Source organism: Macaca fascicularis, chromosome 15 (assembly GCF_037993035.2).
Source record: "Macaca fascicularis isolate 582-1 chromosome 15, T2T-MFA8v1.1".
Lineage (NCBI taxonomy): Eukaryota > Metazoa > Chordata > Mammalia > Primates > Cercopithecidae > Macaca > Macaca fascicularis.
In genome coordinates this window covers 65,422,034-65,445,048 of record NC_088389.1, presented here as the reverse complement: position 1 = coordinate 65,445,048, position 23,015 = coordinate 65,422,034, and the positions used below count along the sequence as shown (strand labels likewise).

The window sequence follows — 23,015 nt, the reverse complement described above, 5'->3', positions numbered from 1 at the left end:
GCTACTCGGGAGGCTGAGACAGGAGAACAGCTTGAACCCAGGAGGTGGGGGTTGCAGTGAGCCGAGATTGCGCCATTGCACTCCAGCCTGGGTGACAAAGTGAGACTCCGTCTCTCGTGTGTGTGCACGCATGCATGCGTGCACACACACAAGATCAAATAGGTCAAAGAACTGAACTTAAGGGTTAATATTCCAAAATGAGGCACTGCAATACACAGGTATTTGAAGTTGAGCAAATACCATGGACACTATTTTCATTTCAAGCTGTTTAGACGACTAACACCACCAAATATGCTCCATAAATAAGCACAAAGAAAATAATGTTACTCTTCCTCCATTTGTCCTATCAGGTCGATATCCAAAGAGAATGAACTATAAAAGACAATGGAAGATCAACTACATTTTTACATATCCAGATCATTCTGAAATGTAAGTTCCTCATCAAAAATAATATTTCTTTTCCTTTTTTTTTGAGATGGAGTCTCGCTCTGTCACCCAGGCTGGAGTGCAGTGGCATGATCTTGGCTCACTGCAAGCTCCGCCTCCTGGGTTCACTCCATTCTCCTGCCTTAGCCTCCCGAGCAGCTGGGACTACAGGCGCCCACCACCACGCCCGGTTAATTTTCTTTTTTAATTTTTTTTTATTTTTAGTAGAGACGGGTTTTCACCATGTTAGCCAGGATGGTCTCGATCTCCTGACCTCGTGATCTGCCCGCCTCGGCCTCCCAAAGTGCTGGGATTACAGGCGTGAGCCACCACGCCTGGCCCAAAAATAACATTTCATATCCATTTAAGGTCAAAAACAAGCACTTTGCCTTCCCACAAGTAAGTTGAAACAATTACTTCTACTATCAACATTCAAAGGCAAGGAATATCCCAGTTGTATAGAAATCCAAACTTCTCCACTTTGAGTAAAACATTAGGTTACAGACAGCTGTGACACAGAATCCGCTCATACTGAAACAGTTGTGCTAACATTACTTATCACTGCTCCAGATTGTTTTTTCAGGTTGCCCAATAAACCAGTCTGAGGTTGCTACCAAATTGCAAAAATCCAGCTCAAGTCCACTGATTCAATGAAGGCTTCCGAGGTGATGACTCTCTTCATCCTGTTATCCTACATAATCCCTAACATGCATCAGCTAGTTTTATCAAATGCACTGTGTGCTTTACAACACAGCGAAATCACTGAATCAATGACTACTGCCGTGCCCTAGGTAATACATAGCATAGGCCTCTTAAGTCCACCTACACATTTAAATCAATGGAGAGACTTTTAAAATGTATACAATACACACATGTGCACACATGCACATACACACAAACACAAACAGTGCCCAAATTCCAATCCCAAAGATGAAGACACGTTTTGTTTCAGAGACTCGGGAAATACCATCCCCACTTCTGTTGCTGTTGTTATTTACTAGGTTCTCCAGGGATTTTACTTTACAATAATTATTATTTAGAGACAAGGTCTTGCTGTCAACCCAGGCTGGAGGGCCACAGAACAAACTCCTGGGCTCAAGTGATCCTCCCACGCCAGCCTCTCAAGTAGCTGGGACTACAGTAGCGAAGATTACAGGGCATGTGCCATGACGCCCAACTTATTTTATTTTAGCAAGATGAGGTCTCGATATGTTGCCGGGCTGGTCTCAAATTCCTGGCATCTCAAAATCTTCCTGCCTCAGCCTCCCAAATTTCTGGGATTTACAGCAATGAGTCACCATGCCTGGCCTCCCCAGTGATTTTTTTTTTTTTTTTTTGAGATAGAGTTTCTCTCTTGTCGCCCAGGCTGGAGTGCAATGGCACGACAGCTCACTGCAACCTCCACCTCCCGCATTCAGGTGATTCTCTTGCCTCAGCCTCCCGAGTAGCTGGGATTATAGGCGCCCACCACCAGGCCTGGCTAATTTTTGGTAGAGATGGGGTTTTACCACTTTGGCCAGGCTGTCTCGAACTCCTGACCTCAGGTGATCCGCCCACCTTGGCCTCCCAAAGTGCTGGAATAACAGGTGTGAGCCACCGCGCCCAGCCCCCAGTGATTTTTAAAGTGCTGTAAGGTTGAGAACCACTGCTCTAATACAACACCACACAAACAATTCTTATTCTGCCTTCTCATGTTGGTCATTCTCATGCTGGTCACGACATAAAGCAACATATCTGAAGATCGCTGTGAAAACTCAAGTCCTTCTTATCAATTCGGTGGACAGGCATAGATTTCAGCAAGTCAGGAAGGGCATTACATAATTATACCAGTAGTAGAGGGAAAGGCAGAGGAGGAAAAGACTCTGGTGCTTCAATTAAAAATCAGGGTTTTTATTAGGCCTTCTCAAAATAGAGAAACCTTGGGCTGTCCTACTTCAAGCACTGATACCACCTCATATACCAATGATACTAAAAACACCAAGTCCCCAGGCCCAACACATGATATGGCTACACAGAGTAGAAAATACTAATTAAAAGTTTAAATATTCAATTCTCAATTTTATCAGGGTAAAACAAATGATTTGACTCAGGGGAGAAAATTGTTTCTCAGGAATAAATTTCAGGAAAAACACAGCAACAAACTAAAATAATTATCCCTAGTAAGAGCTGTAGTTCTGCGTCCATAGAACTTTCCAACTTCCCCTTGCCAGCTCAGAACTTCCTGCAGTTGGGTAGGAACTTCAGTTCACCATTCTAAAGCAACATTCTTGTATAAGCTATGATCTAAGGTTGTACTTCCATGAGCCTATCTTCACAGCCTTCACTAATAGTTCCTGAAGTTCTTTCTGGATGGGAGCTTAACTCACATTGGAAGTCAGAGTCATACAGCACTAAATGACACTGTTTCAATAAAAACACATCCAAACTATAAGGGCCTCTGTTAATCTTTTGGCATTTTAAGAAAATGTAGCTTATTTTACGGTCTTAGGAAAAAAAAAAGCAAAAAATACAAGCACCTAGGCAGACTTAGAACTGTTTGTACATGATTTTATAGTAAGTCAATTCTGATAAACTTTTGCATTTAAGTAAATTGGAAAATAAGTGAGAAATTGAATATACTAACTATAGAGACAGAATATGAAACAAAATCCAAAGAAAACATTATTCAGAAGAAAGGGGTGCTTTCAATCTCAAGAGTGATCATCAGTTGAAAGAATTCGACAAATCATAAAAAAATTTTTATCTTTGTCCAGGAAACTCAGGTAGTTAAATTCCACATGGAATCATCAGCTATGTGCTTGGAAATTACCACATCATTGTTTTCTGGACTGAGATCTACTGTAGAATTTTCTGATGTTTTGTTTTAGAGATAGGGTCTCGCTCTGTCACCCAGTCTGGAGTTCAGTGGCATGATCATGGCTCACTGCAACCTCAAACTCCTGGGCTCAAGTGATCCTTCAACCTCAGCCTCCCAAGTAACTGAGACTACAGGCACACAACACCACACTCAACTAATTTTTGTTGTTTGCTTTTTATGTAGAGACAGAGTTTTGCTTTGTTGCCCAGGCTGGTTTCAAACTCCTGGGTTCAAGTAATCCTCATGCCTCAGCCTCCCAAAGTGCTGGGATTACAGGTATGAGCCATCATGCCCGGCCTTACTGTAGATATTCTTATATTTAGAAAGTAATTATAAGGCATGTATCATATTCTAGAATACATTTGCTAATGGGTATATTTCTTAAAATCCCATACTGAAATAATAGTGAGTTACCAGGCTCTGAGGAGAATACGAGTTGACAGCAGTGGAGCTGCCAGTCCCTGGTGCCATCTGATTGTTGTGTTGCGAATTTGTGAAGACAAGGGCTTGGCTAAAGCCCTGCTGTTGGGAAGTTTCAAAGGAGTTGGCTTCTGAGGCTTGACCGTGAGGAACAGGCTTCTGGAGCAAGGTTACCAGATCAATGCTAAGCAGACAAAAAACAGTCATAAGCAAATCTTACCAACAAATGAATCTGAGAAGTCAATCAATATTAGTGAATTTACATTAAAAATCAAATGAGGAGAACCTTTGGAAAATGGGGTTTAAGGGGGCAAAAGGAGGGCATCATCCACACAAAAAAGCATACAAAGCCACAGAGACTGAAGCAGGGCTTCGCAGAAAAGAGAATCAAAAGGTGTATTGAGAAATTTTCAGAGTAATGACTAACACATTATAAACTTTGAAAACCTGGAGCAATAAAGTAAAATTAACCAATTTTCTCAAGTTTGGTTCACTTTACCTAGAATATTTTATCAATTTATTACCTAAAACCAGAGTTCCTAATAAATCCGTATTTTTAGGGAATGAAGACCTCACCTGCAGTAGACAATTCAGTAAGTTTCATTTTTTTTTTTCTTCCTGAGACAGTGTCTCACTCTGTTACCAAGGCTGAAGTGCAGTGGTGTGACCCTGGCTCACTGCAACCACTGCCTCCTGGGTTCAAGCGATTCTCGTGCCTCCCCGCCTCCCAAGTAGCTGGGATTACAAGTGTGTGCCACCATGCCCGGCTAATTTTTGTATTTTTAGTAGAGACAGGGTTTCACCATGTTGGCCAGGCTGGTCTCAAACTCCTGATCTCAAGTGAGTCGCCTGCCTTGGCCTCTCAAAGAGCTGGGATTATAGGTGTGAGCCAACCTACCTGGCCAAGTTTCACATTTATCTTAAATTTTTACATTCTATCCCAAAATACATTTAAGTGTGTGTATACACACACATACACACATACACATACACACGCCCATATAATTTTATCTTTAAAATATTCAGGAATAAAGGCACAGTATAGTAACAAATATATTGTTAACCAGAACTCTCAAAACACCCCCAGAAAGACAGATATTGCAATTTGGACTACCTGACAAGAATAAGCTACAAACTTCCTGTACCAACTCTTTTCTAAACTTACCTAGTGTAGTAGGACCTGCCAGATGCGCCAGATTACCTAACCCAGTAATGAATGCTAGTCAATCCTTTCAAAGGCCAGTTCCCATCAGTTCTCCTAACTGACATTCTCACCATGTCAATGAGACAGGCAGATTCTGGGACAATTCAAGACTCATTCCTGACACACGGCAAAGTTCCTAGCCCTGAGTTCCTCTCCCTTATAGACTATAGCCAAGTTGAATTTCATAACAATGATCCCAGTACATTCACTGAATCATAAATACAATAGAGAAGGTATGTGCATTTAACAAGAAACTCTGAACAATCTCAAAACAATATACTACAAGACATAATCGTTAATCATTTTTATTTCCCTACAATGAAATCTCATCACCATCTCATTTAGCATGAGATTGATCCTGTTAGGTTCAAAACTGTCTTCATTTCTAAGGTATCATATGTATCCAGTCTTATCTTTCCAGATCACTACACTTTGAAACCACTTTCAAAGGTGTTTAGAGTTAGTGTGAAAACTAGAATGTAAATAAATGCTCTTCAGTCATTTGGTTCAGTGCACATTCTAAGAATGTTGTTGTTACCCCATAAATTCCTTCCTTTTCTATAATCTAGTAGAGTAAAACTAGTAGAACTCAAATAGAATAAGAGATCTGTATTAGTTCCAGAAGATCTAAATAAATGGTGCATGAAGAAATCAAAGGATACAATGTATTAAGTTCATTCTGTCAAAAAAAAAGAAAAAAAAACAGGTCTACAACAGTGAAAATAGCAACCATTTAAAAAGTTTAGGCCGGGCAGGCTGGCTCACGCCTGTAATCCCAGCATTTTAGGAGACCGAGGCAGGCAGATCACGAGGTCAGGAGTTCGAGACCAGCCTGGCCAATATGGTGAAACCCCATCTCTACTAAAAATACAAAAATTAGCCTGGCGTGGTGGCAGGCACCTGTAAGTCCCAGCTACTTGGGAGGCTGAGGCAGAAGAATCACTTGAACCCAGAAGGTGGAGGGTGCAGTGAGCCGAGATCACGTCACTGCACTCCAGCCTAGGCGACAGAGTGAGACCATCTCAAAAAAAAAAAAAAAAAAAAAAAAAAAAAAAAAAAGCCGGACGTGGTGGTCACACCTGTAATCCCAGCACTTTGGGAGCCCGAGGTGGGTGGATCACCTGAGGTTGGGAGTTCGAGACGAGACTAACCAACATGGAGAAACTCTTGTCCCTACTAAAAATACAAAATTAGCCGGGTGTGGTAGTGCATGCCTGTAATTCCAGCTACTTGGGAGGCTGAGGCAGAAGAATCACTTGAATCCAGGAGGTGGAGGTTGCGATGAGCCGAGATCACACCATTGCACTCCAGCCTGGGCAAGAAGAGCGAAACTAACGTCTCAAAAAAGAAAAAAAAAAAAAAAAGTTTAACATGATGTCTGCAACAACTGCTAACAAATCACAAAAATGATTACTATTTGAATTCATCAGTGGATACATCAATTAGGAAATGACTGAAACTCTGTCAGATCACCAAGTAGTAGTAAAATAAAGGTTAGCCTTGGATAAAAATGGAAAAAATAGAAAGAGACCCAAAAATAAAAATTCTTTTCCTGAGGCAAAAGATTTCAGTAATGCTTTGAATAACAAATATAAGATGGCAAAAAGTATTTACCTTTGCCCAGGTGAGATGTGATTCTCTGCTGGAACAGATGAGGCAGTGAAGACCTTTGTTTCAGAAAGCTGTATGGAAAGTTGAAAAATTTAATCTTATTCTATATACTATTAAACCTAAAACACAGACTTCCTGATCATTTGTAGCCATCAGTAGTCTCTTACACTTCATGTAACAGCTATTCTAAAGAAAATGAAACATACAAGTGACAAGTAATTTTCAAGTGAATGCAAATTTTTTTTCTGAGACAGGGTCTGGCACTGTTGCCCAGGAAGGAGTGCAGTGACGTGATCTCGGCTCACTACAATCTGTGCCTCCTAGGTTCAAGCAATCTTCTCACCTCAGTCTCCTGAGTAGCTGGGCCTCCAGGCATGCACCAGCATGCACCACCACACCGGTCTAATGTTTGTATTTTTAGTAGGGACAGGGTTTTGCCATGTTGCCCAGGATAATTTCTAATTCCTAGCCTCAAGTGATGCACCCACTCAGGCTCCCGAAGTGTTGGGATTACAAGTGTAAGCCATGGCGCCCGGCTGCAAGTGAAGGTAATTTTAGATTGAAAAGCCTACAAGAATGATTTCAAATCAGGAAAATGAGATTAATGGTAAACAACACAGTGAAACACTCAAACCAGGGCTCAACCGCAGACTCACTTCTCTATTTGTCGTTACACAAAATGAGAATACCAATAAACCCATCAACAAAGCTACCAAAAATGCCAAAAAATTGAGAAGGTGGCCAGGAATGGTGGCTCACACCTGAAAGCCCAACACTCTGGGTGGCCGAGGCCAGGACTGCTTGAGGCCAGGAGTAAGACTTCATCTGCAGGGGGGAAAAAAAAATTGGCTGGTCATGGTGGTGTGCACCTGTCCCAGCTACATGGGAGGCTGAGGCTGGAGAATCGCTTCAGTCCAGAGGTTGAGGATGCAGTGAGCCATCATCACACCACTGCACTCCACCCTGGGGGACAAAGTGAGATCCTGCCTCAAAAGTCATTAAGAAGTTTGAAAAGGTGAAATAATCGATGTTTTCTCCCCCCAAAGACAGATGTCTTTAGTATTTAATTGATGAGTAATTTTGCATTTCATTTTTATTAAACCAAGGGTTTCTATTATTTTTAAAAAATTAATTTTATCACATTCTAACACATCCAATAAACCACAAATATTCAAACCAAATAACTGAATAAGTCTGGCATACGTAGGCTCCCATGAAACCATCACCACAATTAGGACAGTGAATATATTCTTTACTCCCCCACAATTTCCACCTGTCCCTGTGGAATCGCTCATTCCCACCACTTGTCTGCATCCTCAGACAACCACTCACATGCTTTCTGACACTACAGATTAGGCTGCATTTTCTAGAATTTTAAATGAAATCATAAAAGTATCCAAATCTTTATTTCTCGCTTCTTTCACTCAGCATAATTAGTTTGAGATACACGCACATTGTTTTTTTTATTTTTTATTATACTTTAAGTTCTAGGGTACATGTGCACAACTTGCAGGTTTGTTACATATGTATACATGTGCCATGCTGGTGTGCTGCACCCATTAACTCGTCATTTACATTAGGTAGATCTGCAAATGCTATCCCTCCCCCATCCCTCCACCCTACAACAGGCCCCGCTGTGTGATGTTCCCCTTCCTGTGTCCAAGTGTTCTCACTGTTCAATTCCAAACTATGAGTGAGAACATGCGGTGTTTGGTTTTCTGTTCTTGTGATAGTTTGCTGAAAATGATGGTTGCCAGTTGCATCCATGTCCCTACAAAGGACATGAACTCATCCTTTGTTAAGGCTGCATAGTATTCCATGGTGTACATGTGTCACATTTTCTTAATCCAGTCTGTCACTGATGGACATTTGGGTTGGTTCCAAGTCTTTGCTATTGTGAATAGTGCCACAATAAACATACGTGCATGTACGTTGTTTTAACTCACTTTTATGGCATTCAGAATAAATTTTTTGAAACCTCAACTGACGTTAATAAAAGATACGTGTTCTTTTTACGTTTTCAATGTGGGGACTCGGCTTTGAAAGCCTGGAAAACGCTGATCTAATGAGGTAACATGGAAAACATAAAAATGCTACTCAAAAGAGTCCCATAATTCTTATCAACTCTAAATGTCTCAGAAACACTGTTTAAAACCAGACTTCCTGCTTCAGACAGTATGTGTAAGCAGGAGGTAAATCAGACAGTAGGTGTTCATTTTCTTCAACAATATAAAAGTGCTAAATTGTTTACTGTTTCAACAAGTCAACAAGAATGGCCTAAGTTGCATCCTATTTCAAAACGGTGTGTAGGAAGGGTTTTTTTTTTCTTCTTCTTTTCTTTTCTGGGAGACAGACCTCACTCTGTCACCCAGGCAAGAATGCAGTGACACGATCACTGAGGCTCACTGCAGCTACAAACTCAACCTCCCAGGCTCAAGCATTCCTCCCACCTCCACCTCCCAAGTAACTGGGACTACAGGCACCTGCCATCACACACAGCTATTTTAAAAATTTTTTGTAGAGACAAGGCCTCCCTGTGTTGCCCAGGCAGATCTTGATCTCCTGGGCTCAAGCGATCCTCCTGCCTCAGCCTCCCAAAGTGCTAGGATTACAGGCATGAGCCAATGTGCCTGCCCCAAGGTAGCATATTTTCATATTTCCAGTGAATCCATTTTTGCCTGAAAGAAACTTACAAATTAAATCAATTTAAGAAAAAGAAGTGTGAGGTAAATGAGAACTACTATAAACACTGACATATCTAAACATGGTAATAAAACCCTGAATGGTTCCCTTCTTTTTTTTTTTTGAGATGGCGTTTTGCTCTTGCTGCCCAGGATGGAGTGCAATGGCGTGATCTCGGCTCACCGCAACCTCTACCTCCTGGGTTCAAGCAATTCTGCTGCCTTAGCATCCCAAGTAGCTGGGATTACAGGCATGCGCCACCACACCCAGCTAATTTTGTATTTTTAGTGGAGACAGAGTTTCACGATATTGGCCAGGCTGGTCTCGAACTCCTGACCTCAGGTGATCCACCCGCCTCGGCCTCCCAAAGTGCGGGGATTACAGGCATGAGTCACCGTGCCCAGCCTTTTTATTTTATTTTTTTTTTGAGATGGAGTTTCACTCCTGTTGCCCAGGCTGGAGTGCAATGGCGCAATCTCGGCTCACTGCAAGTGCCTCCCGGGTTCAACTGATTCTCCTGCCTCATTCTCCCAAGTAACTGGGATTACAGGCACCCACCATCACACCCGGCTAATTTTGTGTTTTTAGTAGAGACAGGGTTTCACCACGTTGGCCAGGCTGGTCTTGAACTTCTGACCTCAGGTGATCCACCCACTGCGGCCTCCCAAAGTGCTGGAATTACAGGCGTGAGTCACTGTGTCTGGCCTTTTTTTTTTTTTTTTTTTTTTTTAAAGGAAGGGCCAGGCACAATGGCATGCACCTGTAATTTCAACTACTTGGAGGCTGAGGCAAGAGGATCCCTTGAGTACAGGTGTTTGGGGACGGAGTGAGCTGGGCAACAGTGCAAGACCTAGTCTCTAAAATGAAAAAAAGGCTGGGCGCAGTAGCTCATGCCTGTAATTCCAGACCTTTGGGAATCCGAGTCGGACGGATCACTTGAGGTTAGGAATTCAAGACCAGCCTGGTCAACATGGTGAAATCCCGTCTCTACTAAAAATACAAAAATTGGCCAGGCATGGTGGCACGCATCTATTAATTCCAGCTACTCGGGAGGCTGGGGCGGGAGAATCACTTGAACCCAGAGGTGGAGGTTGCAGTGAGCCAAGATCGTGCCACTGCACTCCAGCCTGCGCAACAGGGAGACTCCATCTCAAAAAATAAAAAACAGATTAATTAAATTTTTTTAAAAAGGAGAAAGGAGGTGACTAGTTATTGTTCTAAAATCTAGAAGGAATCTAGGATTCACATTTTAGATTATTCCCCTACCAATCAGCATTACTTTGTATCACCCCAGAGAAATTTAAAATTTTTTGTGATTCCAAAGAAAAAAATACCCAAATTCTATCTGTTAACTCTTTTCACGAATTACATATTTTGACACAGCAGAATGTTAATGTCTCTCTGGAGTACATGTATACTGCCTGATACCACATGTTCATCAAAAGACTTCATGTGACCCACAGAAAACTCCAATAATTTAGGCAGGACAGCTATTATGATATTCATTATACAGATGAAAAATAGGAGGCTCGGACTGGAAAGACGCCTTGTTGAAGGTCAACAGCTAGAATTTACACAGAATTCTGTCTTCTGATCCCTTGCTGATTTTCTAACATGCCTGCTGATCCTGACAGGCAACCAGATGTAAAGCTTTTAGCCCTGCAACCTTCTCCTACCCCACCTCGCAACAAAACCCTAGCAAAAATGTTAATAATACAAAACATTTATATGTGGGATGGTACTGTTCAAAATAAGGTAAGGTGTCCAAAGACTGTCCACTTTGACTTCCCTTTAATACTAGTGCCCAACCCTCCACTGGTTTAAATAACCACTTATCAAGTCCAGCTGCTGATATTAAAGGTATCAAACATCATACCAGTATGATGCACAGCCAGGGATAGCTAGAGAGCCAGGTGGCATCATAACACTAAGGACTTTCAATTAGTATGTAGCAGCAGTGAAAATATCCCCCAAATCCTAACTAAATGAACATGTCCACTCCCATCTTTGTCACACTCTACCGAGCTCACTCCTCACAAGGCAGATTTAATCCTGCTAAAAAAAGGAAGCAAAAGTGCAAAGTTTAAAAAAAAAAAAAGGCTTGTCCAAAAATTGCTTAATTTTGGCCAGGCATGGTGGCTTACACCTGCAATCCTGGCACTTCGGGAAGCCAAGGCAAGAGAACTGCTTGAGCCTGGGGGGTTGAGGCTGCAGTGAGCTATGATGGCACCACTGGACTCCAGCCTGAGCGACAGAGCAAGAGCAAGGCCCTGTTTCAAAAAAAAAAAAAAAATTAAAATACTTATTTTTTACAAGGTAAAATGAACCTATCTATGGTAGTGGGTTGTTCAAACACCACTTAAAACACAAATAATACTGTATGTGAAGGAGTAGTAAGACCCAAGGAATAATGCCCTGCCTAAGGTCATTAAACAAGTCAAGCAGAAATCATGTGTCTTGTTTCTCATTCCAAGCAGGTCCTGTTAGCATAAATGGAAACACATATGGAGACAGAGAAAAAGATAGAATCTCAAAGTCTGGGTCATTGTAAATAGTTTTGAGGATCTGTATTTGTAACCCATTTATTCTTTCCTGCTCAATGTCTGCTCAAACTCTGTGTCAGGCAGATACCAAACTCAAGAGTTCTAGAACTTGATAGTCAAACAGAAAAGAGGTATAAAATATGGTATTGGGTTATTTATCCCTTTTTTCTCTTTATTATTTAACTTATTTTTTTTCCAAAAAAAATACTATGCTGAAAGCAGAACTTATAGACTGACAGTACCCAGAAGCTAGTGTAATATGCTCAAAAATATCTGTGGAATAAAGGAATTTTTTTTTTTTTTAAAGCGTTCTTCTAGTCAAAACGGGAAGAGGTTGGGCATGGAACCAGAGCACCCCTATTCAGGTTACTTTCAACTGTGACCCAAAATATAGACTCTCCTTTAATGAAAATATTCTAAAGAATAGTAGTTCACAAATCTGGGCAACAGTGTCAGCTGGCTATCAGGTCAAACAAAACAGAGATAAGCTTTAAAAAAAAAATCAATCCTACTTAACACCTGGTAATTTTGTTTGTTTGCTTTAAGACGCATTCTTGCTCTGTCACCCAGGCTAGAGGGCAGTGGAACGATAATGCAGCACTGAAGTCCTGGGCTCAAGAGATCCTCCTGCCTTAGCCTCCTAAGTAGCTGAGACTACAGATGCACAACCACACACCCAGGTAATTTTTTTTTTTTTTTTGAGACGGAGTCTCGCTCTGTCACCCAGGTTGGACTGCAGTGGCCGGATCTCAGCTCACTGCAAGCTCTGCCTCCCGGGTTTACGACATTCTCCTGTCTCAGTCTCCTGAGTAGCTGGGACCACAGGCGCCCGCCACCACGCCCAGCTAGTTTTTTGTATTTTTTAGTAGAGATGGGGTTTCACCACGTTAGCCAGGGTGGTCTCGATCTCCTGACCTCATGATCCACCCGTCTCGGCTTCCCAAAGTGCTGGGATTACAGGCTTGAGCCATGGCGCCCGGCCGGTAATTTTTTTATTATTTTTTTTTGTAGAGACAGGGTCTCACTTTGTTACTCAGGTAGGTCTCATATTCCTGGCTTTAAGTGATCCTCATACCTTAGCTTCTCAGAGTGCTGGGATTATAGTTGTGAGCTACTACGCCCAGCCTAACACCTCAACTTTTTTTCTTGTTTGGTTTTTCCAGTTTCCCAAATCATCTTGACACTTGGTCATTTTTAAGCATGAAAACAAATATTCTCAAAAATCTGAAAACACTAAGTTCCTTCTAAGAAGCATCTGCTAAAAAAGCCAACTCTCTAAAACCCTGGCTACGATGACAAAAAAGAAGCCAAGATGAGATAAGATGTCTCAGGCTCTTTCTTCCAAGTAACAAAGCCCCCAGCAAACACCGAAAGACAGGTATCTGCCGGGCGCAGCGTCTCACACCTGTAATCCCAGCACTTTGGGAGGCTGAGGCAGGTGGATCACCTGAGGTCAGGAGTTTGAGACCACCCTGACCAAAATGGTGAAACACCGTTTCTACTAAAAAAAAATACAAAATTAGGCAGGCGTGGTGGCACACACCTGTAATCCCAGCTATTTGGGAGGATGAGGCAGGAGAATTGCTTGAATCCAGGAGGCGGAGGTTGCAATGAGCCGAGTTCACGTCACTGCACTCTAGCCTGGGCAACAAAAGCAAAATTCCACCTCAAAAAAAAAAAAAAAAGAAAAAGAAAAAAAGAAAAAAGAAAAAGAAAGAAAAGTCTCATCTGACAGCAAACACTTACATCTTCAGTCCAGTCTTCTGTTGTCCACTCCTCCACAGAATTCTTCCAAGCCCCTGTTGGGAAACAACAGCAATTAAAGTTTATACCACAAAGTCAAATACAATCTGAGTCCAAATGAATCCTTTTTGTGTACTATTCAGGAAAAGATATATATACCTCACTAGCAATTTAGTTTACAACCCAAGAAACAGGATGATCTTAATCTATTCTCGGTAAAATCAGTAATACTTCTTTTCTCCCCTTCTCTTTGAAGTAATGTTTACAAATGCAACTTGACTAGTAGTCACTATCTACATAACCGCAAATCAGTGTTTAAAATGGATTTTGCTTCAATATAGGTCACATCCAAGCAATGCTGCCATGATTAAGAAAGTATGGACATAGCACAAATATAGACATTTAACAATGGTTTGATTTCTTATGATGTAGTCTTTAAAACAAAAAATTTCATTTTAAGGCAAATCTGTCTTGGACCCTATTTTAGTTGGATTACTGAACTATCAAATTTAGAGAAGCATCCTTTTAATAAAATGTTAGCTCTACTATATGGTTTCCTAATAGGTCTCCAGCAAAGTTTAACATTACTCTTGCTTGTATCAAGTCTGCTGCTTTAAGTTCTGAAGTCAGTACACAGGATGCACTCAAACAGTTCTTACAGAATACTCATCCATAACACATCTAAGTACTTTAAAGAAAAGTGTTGCTACTCAAAAAATGCTTATTTACAGATCTTATATAAGTAGAGGGCCATTGTTTATAGTATGTACTAAAAAACATGCCCATAGATAACGGTTTTAAAGGAAATACACTAAGAAATTAACGACGACTAACCCCAGAAAGCGGGATTATGGATGTTTTCAGTTCCTTTATAGGAAGCAAGGAGTTAATCATCTGACACACAAAATTCTGTTTCTCTCCAAAAGTTGTGTATGGAGAGGGAAAAGGAGGAGGGGCGCGCTTGTGAGACAAAAGAAGTCAGGTAACCATGTCTACCTTCCTTAGAATCATGTAAATAGCGGAATAACTGACCTCCTCCTAAGTAAAATGATGATTGTCTCTTAGAAAGAGAGTCCTTATTTGTGGAATGTTTTTAACACGATATACTGATTTCAGATTGGGATGGCTCTCTGTGAAATATGATGTAAACTGTGCCAATATTTGGGTGTAAAATACAGATGGTTTCAAAACGGAAAACATTTAATTCTGAGAAACCACTAATAACACTGGAAATTTGGAGGATGAAGTTAATGAAAGCCAGCATGGTAAGACAAAGCTTGATGGGGAAGATGAAATATACACACACACAGATATAAAGGATACACACACACGGATACAAAGGAAAATTTCCAGGAGAAAAACAATGATGAAACATTACAAAAACCTACATAAAAAATATTAAAAGTATTCTAAAGCTTAAAATATACATTCTTTTTTCTAAGTTTTAAAACTGCAATAAAATACACATAAATTTGAGCAGCTCAGCCACTATACATACAGTTAATGTAGTAAGTTAAAACAGGCTTTTATACATGATATGTAGTAAGAATGACCTACCATGGCAATTCAGGAGGTATCTTAAAAATAAAAAAAAAACAGTCTGGGCATGGTGGCTCATGCCTGTAATCCCAGCACTTTGGGAGGCTGAGGTGGGTGGATCACGAGGTCAGGAGTTCAAGACCAGCCTGGTCAATATGGTGAAACCCTGTCTCTACTAAAAATACAAAAATTAGCGGGGCGTGGTGGCGTGTGCCTATAGTCCCAGCTACTGGGGAGGCTGAGGCAGGAGAATCGTTTGAACCCAGGAGGCGGAGGTTGCAGTGAGCTGAGATCATGCCACTGCTCCAGCCTGGGCAACAGAGACTCCATCTCAGAAATAAATAAATAAATAAATAAATAGGCCTGGAGCAGTGGCTCATGCCTGTAATTGCAGCACTTCGGGAGGCAGAGGTGGGTGGATCACCTGAGGTCAGGAGTTTGAGACCAGCCTGGCCAACATGGTGAAACCCCGTCTCTACTAAAAATACAAAGAATTAGCCAGGGGTGGTGACTCACACCTATAAATCCCAGTTACTTGGGAGACTGAGGCAGAATTGCTTGAACCCAGGAGGTGGAGGTTGCAGTGAGCCGAGATCATGCCATTGCACTCCAGCCTGGGCAACAAGAACAAAACTCCATCTCAAAAAAAATAATAAAAATAAAAAAATAAAAATAATAAAAAAAGACTGGCCTACCACTTTGAGAGCAGTATTTTGAAAATAATTCAACACAACTTTGGACTTGCATAGTAGGGTGAGAATCTGAGTACATTTAAAAGCAAGTACAAGGCACTATGTAGCCTGAAGGAAAAACAGGAAAACAGTTAAAAGCAGAGATGCAACATGATAGAGTGGCGTGTCAGGAAATTACAGGGAAAACTCCCATGTCAGAAGCAAGTGCCACATTGCAGGAACTAGCCATACAGACTATAAAAAATTCCAGACATTAAATACAGAAGGCAGAGGCTCAGGTCCTAATCATATTTTGGAATATTAAAATTTTAATTTGGTTCACATTAGACCTACACCCCAAAACATAAGGGAAAAACTTCAACAATCCTTATTTTCAGCTTAAAATAATATATTTGAGATGAATGCTTCATGTTCAGTTTAACTTGGTGTTAGTCCTCTAATGAATGTATGTTAAAGAAGGCCACTTAGGAAAAAGGAAAACAATGGTGAAAATTCTGTGGCACCTTGAAAGTCAATCAAACATTTCCATTAGCAAACTGCAAATTTGATTACCAAATAAATGGGTATAGTTTACAAACATTTATCTGATAAATTTGTATTAGCTAGCTTTGATAAAAAATGAAAGATATTGCAAGCAATTTATAAGATTCTTAACTTAAAAAATTAAAAAAATTAAGTATTCATACCTTTGAGTCCATAAGAACTTTTGTTTGACAGATCCTGAGCTACGTTGTGAGTATCTGATGCCAGTTCTGTGGACCAATGTAAAATTGAGGGTTTAAACATATCAAAAAAATGAAAGTATTCATCACAAGAGAAGATAGTCACTGTCAAAGCTATGTATATGCTGCGTTACTGCCCAAGGATAGTGAAATGTAGTTGAAATCCATACTCTTACAGGTCACTGCAAATCAAGTTATGAATTTTATCCCTGATGGCTCTTGGACGCTCAAATTACTTCAATTATTCTCACTCTCATGCCCATGTTTACGAAGTTCCCTTCTCACTCATCAAAGAGAGTATTCTAATCTGTTTAACAGGTACCAGTTTTTAGAAAACTTATCAATTAGCATTCTGAGTATACACAAGTCTTTCTAGTTTGGTTAATTTGAATGCTCCTCACATTGCGAACAGATTTGTGGTTATTGTACCGTCAACAGTTGGGTTTCTGAGCCTTATGGCCGAGTCCTGGACTCAGAACTCCCTTATCAACAAGCCAATACCATTCTGTGAGGCCTCTGGAAAAATAGCCAGCACCATCAGCTGATGACATCCTTTAACTGTATTCTACAACAAACTGGTTTTGCTTATCTAAATGCTTTTCAGCAAGAAATCTGCTACTTTAAATAATAAGTGGGAGGAGATGAAAGAAGAAAGAGAGGAGGAAAGATAAAATAAGAAAAAAAGTAACTAATTGACTAATTCAACATTCTGCTTCAACAGTTGGACAACATTCGGCTTCAAAGCCATGGAAGTGGGCACAGCTTCCACACACAGTTCTTCCACACTGTGTGGAAGCTGTGCACAGTGGTGCAGAGCTGTAGTCCCAGCTACACAGGAGGGTGATGGAGGAGGATCACTTGAGCCCAGGAGTTTGAGGTTGCAGTGCACTAAGATTATGCCTGTGAATACCAACTATACTCCAGCCTGGGCAACAAATTGAGACCCCCACCTCTTAAAAAAAAAGAAGAAAAAAAACATCAGTGGAGGTATTAATAAAGGCACTATAATATCACATACATATTTTTGTTTGGATGTGTTTTCATTCCACTTTTATAAAAACCTAAGAATGGGGTTGTCAGATGGTATGATAAAGGTATGCTTTCCCACCAGGCATGTATATGAGTACCTGTTATTCCACAATCCTCACCAGCACTTGGAATTTTTCATTTCCTTTAAAGTCATTTTAATAGGTGAATGGGCGTAACTCAATGTGGCTTTACTTTGTATTTCCCCAATGACGAATGATGATGAGCACATTCTTACGGATTTGTTTGCTATCCATTTATCATCTTCCCTTGTAAATGCAAATACTTTGCTTTCTATGAACTTTTTCTGTTAAAATAATTACAGATTCACAGGAAATTATCCTTCACCAGTCTCCGTGTTGAAATAGACATTACACAAAATTTACCACGTCTAACCCTCTTCGAGTGTACAATTTAGTGGCACTGAGTATATTCCTAATGCTGTACAATCACTACTATCCATTTCTAGAACTTCTTCCATTTTTTTCCCCATTTTTAATTGCTCATTTGTTTTAGGGGGTTGTTTTCTTATTACTGATTGTGAGAGTTCTTTATTTATTTTGTATATAAGTCCTTATCAAATATGGATTTTATATAAACATTTTCTCCAAGACTACATCTCATCCTATCATTTTTCTCTTCAGAAGAATTTTACAATTTTTGATAAAATGTACTTTGTCAGTTTTCTCTTTTATGACTCAGGCTTATCAGATTCTATAAAGAAATCTTCACCTAACCTAAAGTCACTAAGATTTGCCACTCTAAGTTCTTTGTAAGTTGTACTTTTAGGTTTCATGTTTAAGTGTAAACTTGCAGGGTAATTTTTGTATACAGTATAATGTATGGCATTGAACTGCCTCATAATCTTTGACAAAAAACAATTAGCCATATGTATATGTAAACTACTATGCTATTGATTTATATGTCTTGCTTACTGTAGTGTTAGAGCAGTTCTTAAAATTAGGGAGTGTAGAACTTTTTTTTCTTTTCAAAACTGTTTATGCTACTTTAGTCCCTTTAATATTATATAAAAATTTTAGAGTCAAGTGGTCAAGGCCAGGCAAAATATCTCACACCTGTAATCCCACCACTTTGGGAGGCTGAGGTGGGCAGATCACTTGAGGTCAGGAGTTCAATACTGACCCGGCCAACATGGTGAAACCCCGTCTCTGCTAAAAATACAGGGGGAAAAAAAAAAAAAAAAACAGCTGGGCATGGTGGCACACACCTGTAATCCCAGCTACTCAGGAGGCTGAGGTAGGAGATCACTTGAACCCAGGAGGTGGAGGTTGCAGTGAGGTGAGATCGCAACACTGCACTCCAGCCTGGGTGACAGAGTGAGAATCCATCTCAAAAAAAAGAATCAAGTTGTCAAAAATCTGAGAAGATTTTGATTGGAATTATGCTGAAGCTATCGATCAATTTGGAGAGAAATGACATTTCAAAGATTTTGAGTCTTTCAATTCATGAACACTGAATATGTTCCCTTTTATGAGGGTCTTCTTTTATCTTTCCCAACATGTTGCATAATATCAACATACAAATCTTGCATATATATAGTCAGAAATACAACTATTTCTTGTTTTTTTGGTACTCTAAAAAAAGTACTGTTTTTCTTATTCTTTGTTTACAATTGTTCATTGCTAGTAAAGAAGCACCGTAATTATATTTTAATGCTGGTTATAATTCTATACGCATTTGTTAGAATTCATCCTCTATACCTCTAAAGGGAGAATTTTATCATATATATATAAACTACATCAACAAATTTGATTTTTTTAAAAAATCAGTGGGGAATATTTACATGAGATGGACTACCATGGATTAATAAATTCAAAGACTGAGTCAATAAAAACTAAATGTCACAACAGTAAGACTAAAATATATTAAAGTGGTATATCCCTCTATTTATTGTCTTCTTTATTTTCTCTCAATATTGTTTTCTATTTTTTCTAATCTTACATATTCTACATATCATTAGACTTATTGCTAGGTATTTGGTGTTTTCTGGAGCTACTAGCAATTTTTTTCCATTTTCTGTTTGTTGACGATTTACAGAAATACATTCATTCATGAAACTTGTGTCTTGCATTTTGTGCTTGTGAAACTCTCCAATAATTAATCTATAGTTTCTTTTACATAATCACAGAAAACAACGGTTTATTCTCCCTTTCCAGTCCTTATGACTTACTTATTTTTCTTTATTGCACTGGCTAGGACCTCCAGAACAGTGCGAATGGAAGCAGTGACCACATGTTTTTATCCTGTTCCAGAGGAAAAACACTCAATATATCACCAGTGACTGTAATACCTGCTGTTAAGTTTACAGATATTCCTTATCTGATTAAGGAAATTCCTTGTATTTCTAATTGCCAGGGTTTTGTTTGTTTTTAATTAGAAAAATTATTTCTGCTCCTTTCATAGATCTTATTGTTCAGGAAACAGTCATACATACATATTTGGAATAATGTATTATCACACTCCCTATTAAAAGGCAAGGCACTATAGGTAAAACTGATCAGCCATCCAGAATTCTCAACTTATGGAATCTTGCTTCTTGATTTTACATTAATTCTGAAAATCAGAAATGTCATCTACAAAAAAAAGTTAAAGGGGCTATAAAACATAATCACTTTATTCAATATTATATTTGTAAACTGGAGTATATTTTCTTTAAAAAACGAAAAACTAAGAAGAAAATGTCACTCAACATCACTGATCTCAACAGATCAGCAGGAAAAAAAATACTGTGATAAACTTGTCTCTGATACCAAGAAGAAATTTTACTCCAAGCATCAATACACTTCCAGTGTTTTCACTACATATTTCTTTACTGCTGCTCTTCATTCTTTTCCACATTTCACAATAGCGGATTGGTATAGACTTTAAAACTTCATTGACAGGAGCAAATCCAGTATCCATTGATTTCTTCTCAAAAGGCACTCTAACCTATCAGATTGCCTGGCAGTTTCATTCTCATGAATACTCTAACTGTAAAAAAAACTCAATAGGACACAAACAAATCCAAAGAATAAAAGAAGAAATTTGCTGCGTTTGGGGATATCTGGTGCATTTGACTGGTCCAGGATTATGAAACCTAAACCTCCCACTGTAAACAGGAAGCTGGATGCAAGTCCTTCCATAATAATATATTGTCCATTTACTCTGTACACCAAGAAAGCTACTGGCCTCTGATGCCCATGTTCATCAGTCACAGAGCCAACACTTGGAGGTTCAACAATAACATCATAAATTATTCCTCTGGTCATGAGGAAGCAAGACACCACCACCAAAGCATACACAGTCATGGCTGAAGGCATGTGCAGCCTGGTCGGCTTCGTCAGCTTCACGTTGGGACATTCGAGCACTAAGAATGGGCCATGGTACAAAGTCTCCATGTTGCTGGAATCAAAGACCATTATCCGGCTCAAATCCCACATGCCATTCAGAAACACTGTTGGTTTGTTTTAATCATGAACGAATATTGAACGCTCTTCCTTACAGAAATAATCATAAGGATTTTTATCTTTAATTCTGTTAAATGGATAATACTTATTTCTGTATTTTTATATATAACACACATAACATGAAATCTACCCTTTTACAGTAGACGGCTGAATAATTTTTAGTATATTCACAATTTGTGTAACCATCACCTCTGAAACAAACCCCATACTCATTCGTAGTCACTCACCACTTTTCCCAAATAGTTCCAGTCCTAGGCAACCACCAAGCTAATTTCTGTCCCTATAAATTTGCCTTAGACATTTCAGACAAATAAAATCATAAAACACAATATATGTGGTCTTTCTGTGACTCTGCATACTATTTTCCATACTATTTTCAAGGTTCATTCATGTTGTAGCATGTACCTTAATTCCTTTTTATGGCTGAACATTATTCTATTCTATGTATATTCTATATTTTGCTTATACATTCATCCATTGATAAACATTTGAGGTTTCTTCCCCTACCCTGACAGACCTGTTCAATAGGAAGTATGGGTTGTTTCTACTTTTTTATAATTATTAATTATGTTGCTATGAATCTTTTTGTACAAGATTTTTATGTGAACCTACATTTTCCTGTCTTTTGGGTATGCATCTAGGAGTGGACTGATTTGTTTTTTAAAAGTTAAACAAACTAAGCTGGGCATGGTGGCTCATGTCAGTAATCCCAGCACTGGCTGGGTGGGAGGATCTTTGAAGCCAGGAGTTCAAGACCAGCCTCTGCAACAATGCAAAATCTTTTATCTACAAAAAATTTTAAAATTCACCCAGTGCAGTGGTGTGTGCCATAGTCCCAGCAGTAAGTACTAGGGAGGTTAAGGTGGGAAGATGGCTTGAATCCAGTGGTTCAAGGCTACAGTGAGTGATGATCACACCACTGCACTCTGGCCCGGACAACAGAGTGAGATGTTCTCTTAAAAAAAAGAAAAAGAAAAGAAGGTGGGGCATGGTGGCTTACGCCTGTAATCCCAGCACTTTGGGAGGCCAAGGTGAGTGGACCATTTGAGGTCAGCAGTTAGAGACTAGCCTGGCCAACATGGTGAAACCCTGCCTACTAAAAATACAAAAAAATTAGCCAGGCATAGTGCCGGACACCTGTAATCCCAGCTACTCAGGATGCTGAGGCAGGAGAATCGCTTGAACCTGGGAGGTAGAGGTTGCAGTGAGCCAAGATCATGCCATTGTACTCCAGCCTGGGTGACAGAGACTCCATCTTAAAACCCCCCCACCCCAAAAAACACAGTTAAGCACACTTAAATACCAGGTGTAATCCATTCTTTCTCTTTCTTTCGTTCTTTCTTTCTCTCTCTCTTTCTTTTTTTGAGACAGAGTCCCACTCTGTCACCCAGGCTAAAGTGCAGTGGCACAATCTCAGCTCACTGCAACCTATGTCTCCCAGATTCAAGTGATTCTCCCACCTCAGCATCCCAAGTAGCTGAGACCACAGGCATATGCTACTACACCCAGCTAATTTTTGTATTTTTTTGCAGAGATGGGGTTTCACCATGTTGCCCAGGCTGGTCTCAAACTCCTGAGCGCAAGTGATCTGCCCACCTAAGCCTCCCAAAGTGCTGGGATTACAGGTGTGATTTAACACGCTCAACCCAAGCATAATTTTAACGTGGTTATGGTAACCTTTTCCTGTTTCTGTCTTACTGAATTCTATTTTCAAATACTTAAAGATTTTTACAAGAGTGAAATTAGTAATTCCAAACTTGTTGCCAAAAAAAAAAAAAATCGACATACAGTATCTTATAATCTCCTTAATATCTGTATGATCTATATCAATATTCCTTTTCTCCTTCCTGGAACTAATTACTCATGTTCTTCACCTTCCCTTGATGATCTCATAAGAAGCTTAACAATTTTACTAGTGTTTTCGAATAACAACTTACAAATTTTGTTGACCCTCTTTACAGTTTCTCTATTTACAGTTGATTAGTTGTGATTCTGGTCGTACTCTCTTACTTTCTGGCTAGGGTTGATGTTATATGGATGCTTGTGTGCATTATTTTATTTTATTTTTTATTTTTTGAGACAC

General features: G+C 39.7%; 1 protein-coding gene, 1 non-coding gene and 1 pseudogene across 21 annotated transcripts in view; all 3 read right to left on the bottom strand.

Annotated features, from left to right (window-relative positions):
• The window catches only part of UBAP2 (ubiquitin associated protein 2), a 132,071-nt gene that overhangs the window by 33,778 nt on the left and 75,278 nt on the right, over window positions 1–23,015 (bottom strand). For 16 of the 20 annotated variants that reach the window (XR_012424631.1, XR_012424630.1, XR_012424632.1 and 13 more), the window contains 4 exons: window positions 16,404–16,469; window positions 13,490–13,542; window positions 6,522–6,589; window positions 3,698–3,887 (listed from right to left, as the gene is read on the bottom strand). Coding sequence is in view for 13 of the 20 variants with exons in the window: in XM_074017298.1 (XP_073873399.1) it covers window positions 3,698–3,887; window positions 6,522–6,589; window positions 13,490–13,542; window positions 16,404–16,469 (377 nt within the window). In the remaining 7 variants the exon portion in view is untranslated. The remainder of the gene's footprint in view (window positions 1–3,697; window positions 3,888–6,521; window positions 6,590–13,489; window positions 13,543–16,403; window positions 16,470–23,015) is intronic. The other 4 variants (XM_074017305.1, XM_074017304.1, XM_074017306.1 and 1 more) reach the window with 2 other exon arrangements.
• Window positions 3,174–3,255, bottom strand: LOC123569285 (small nucleolar RNA SNORD121A). Its single transcript, XR_006692923.1, has one exon. It is a non-coding gene; the product is annotated as a small nucleolar RNA SNORD121A (small nucleolar RNA).
• Window positions 19,636–21,031, bottom strand: LOC107127640 (oligosaccharyltransferase complex subunit OSTC pseudogene; annotated as a pseudogene).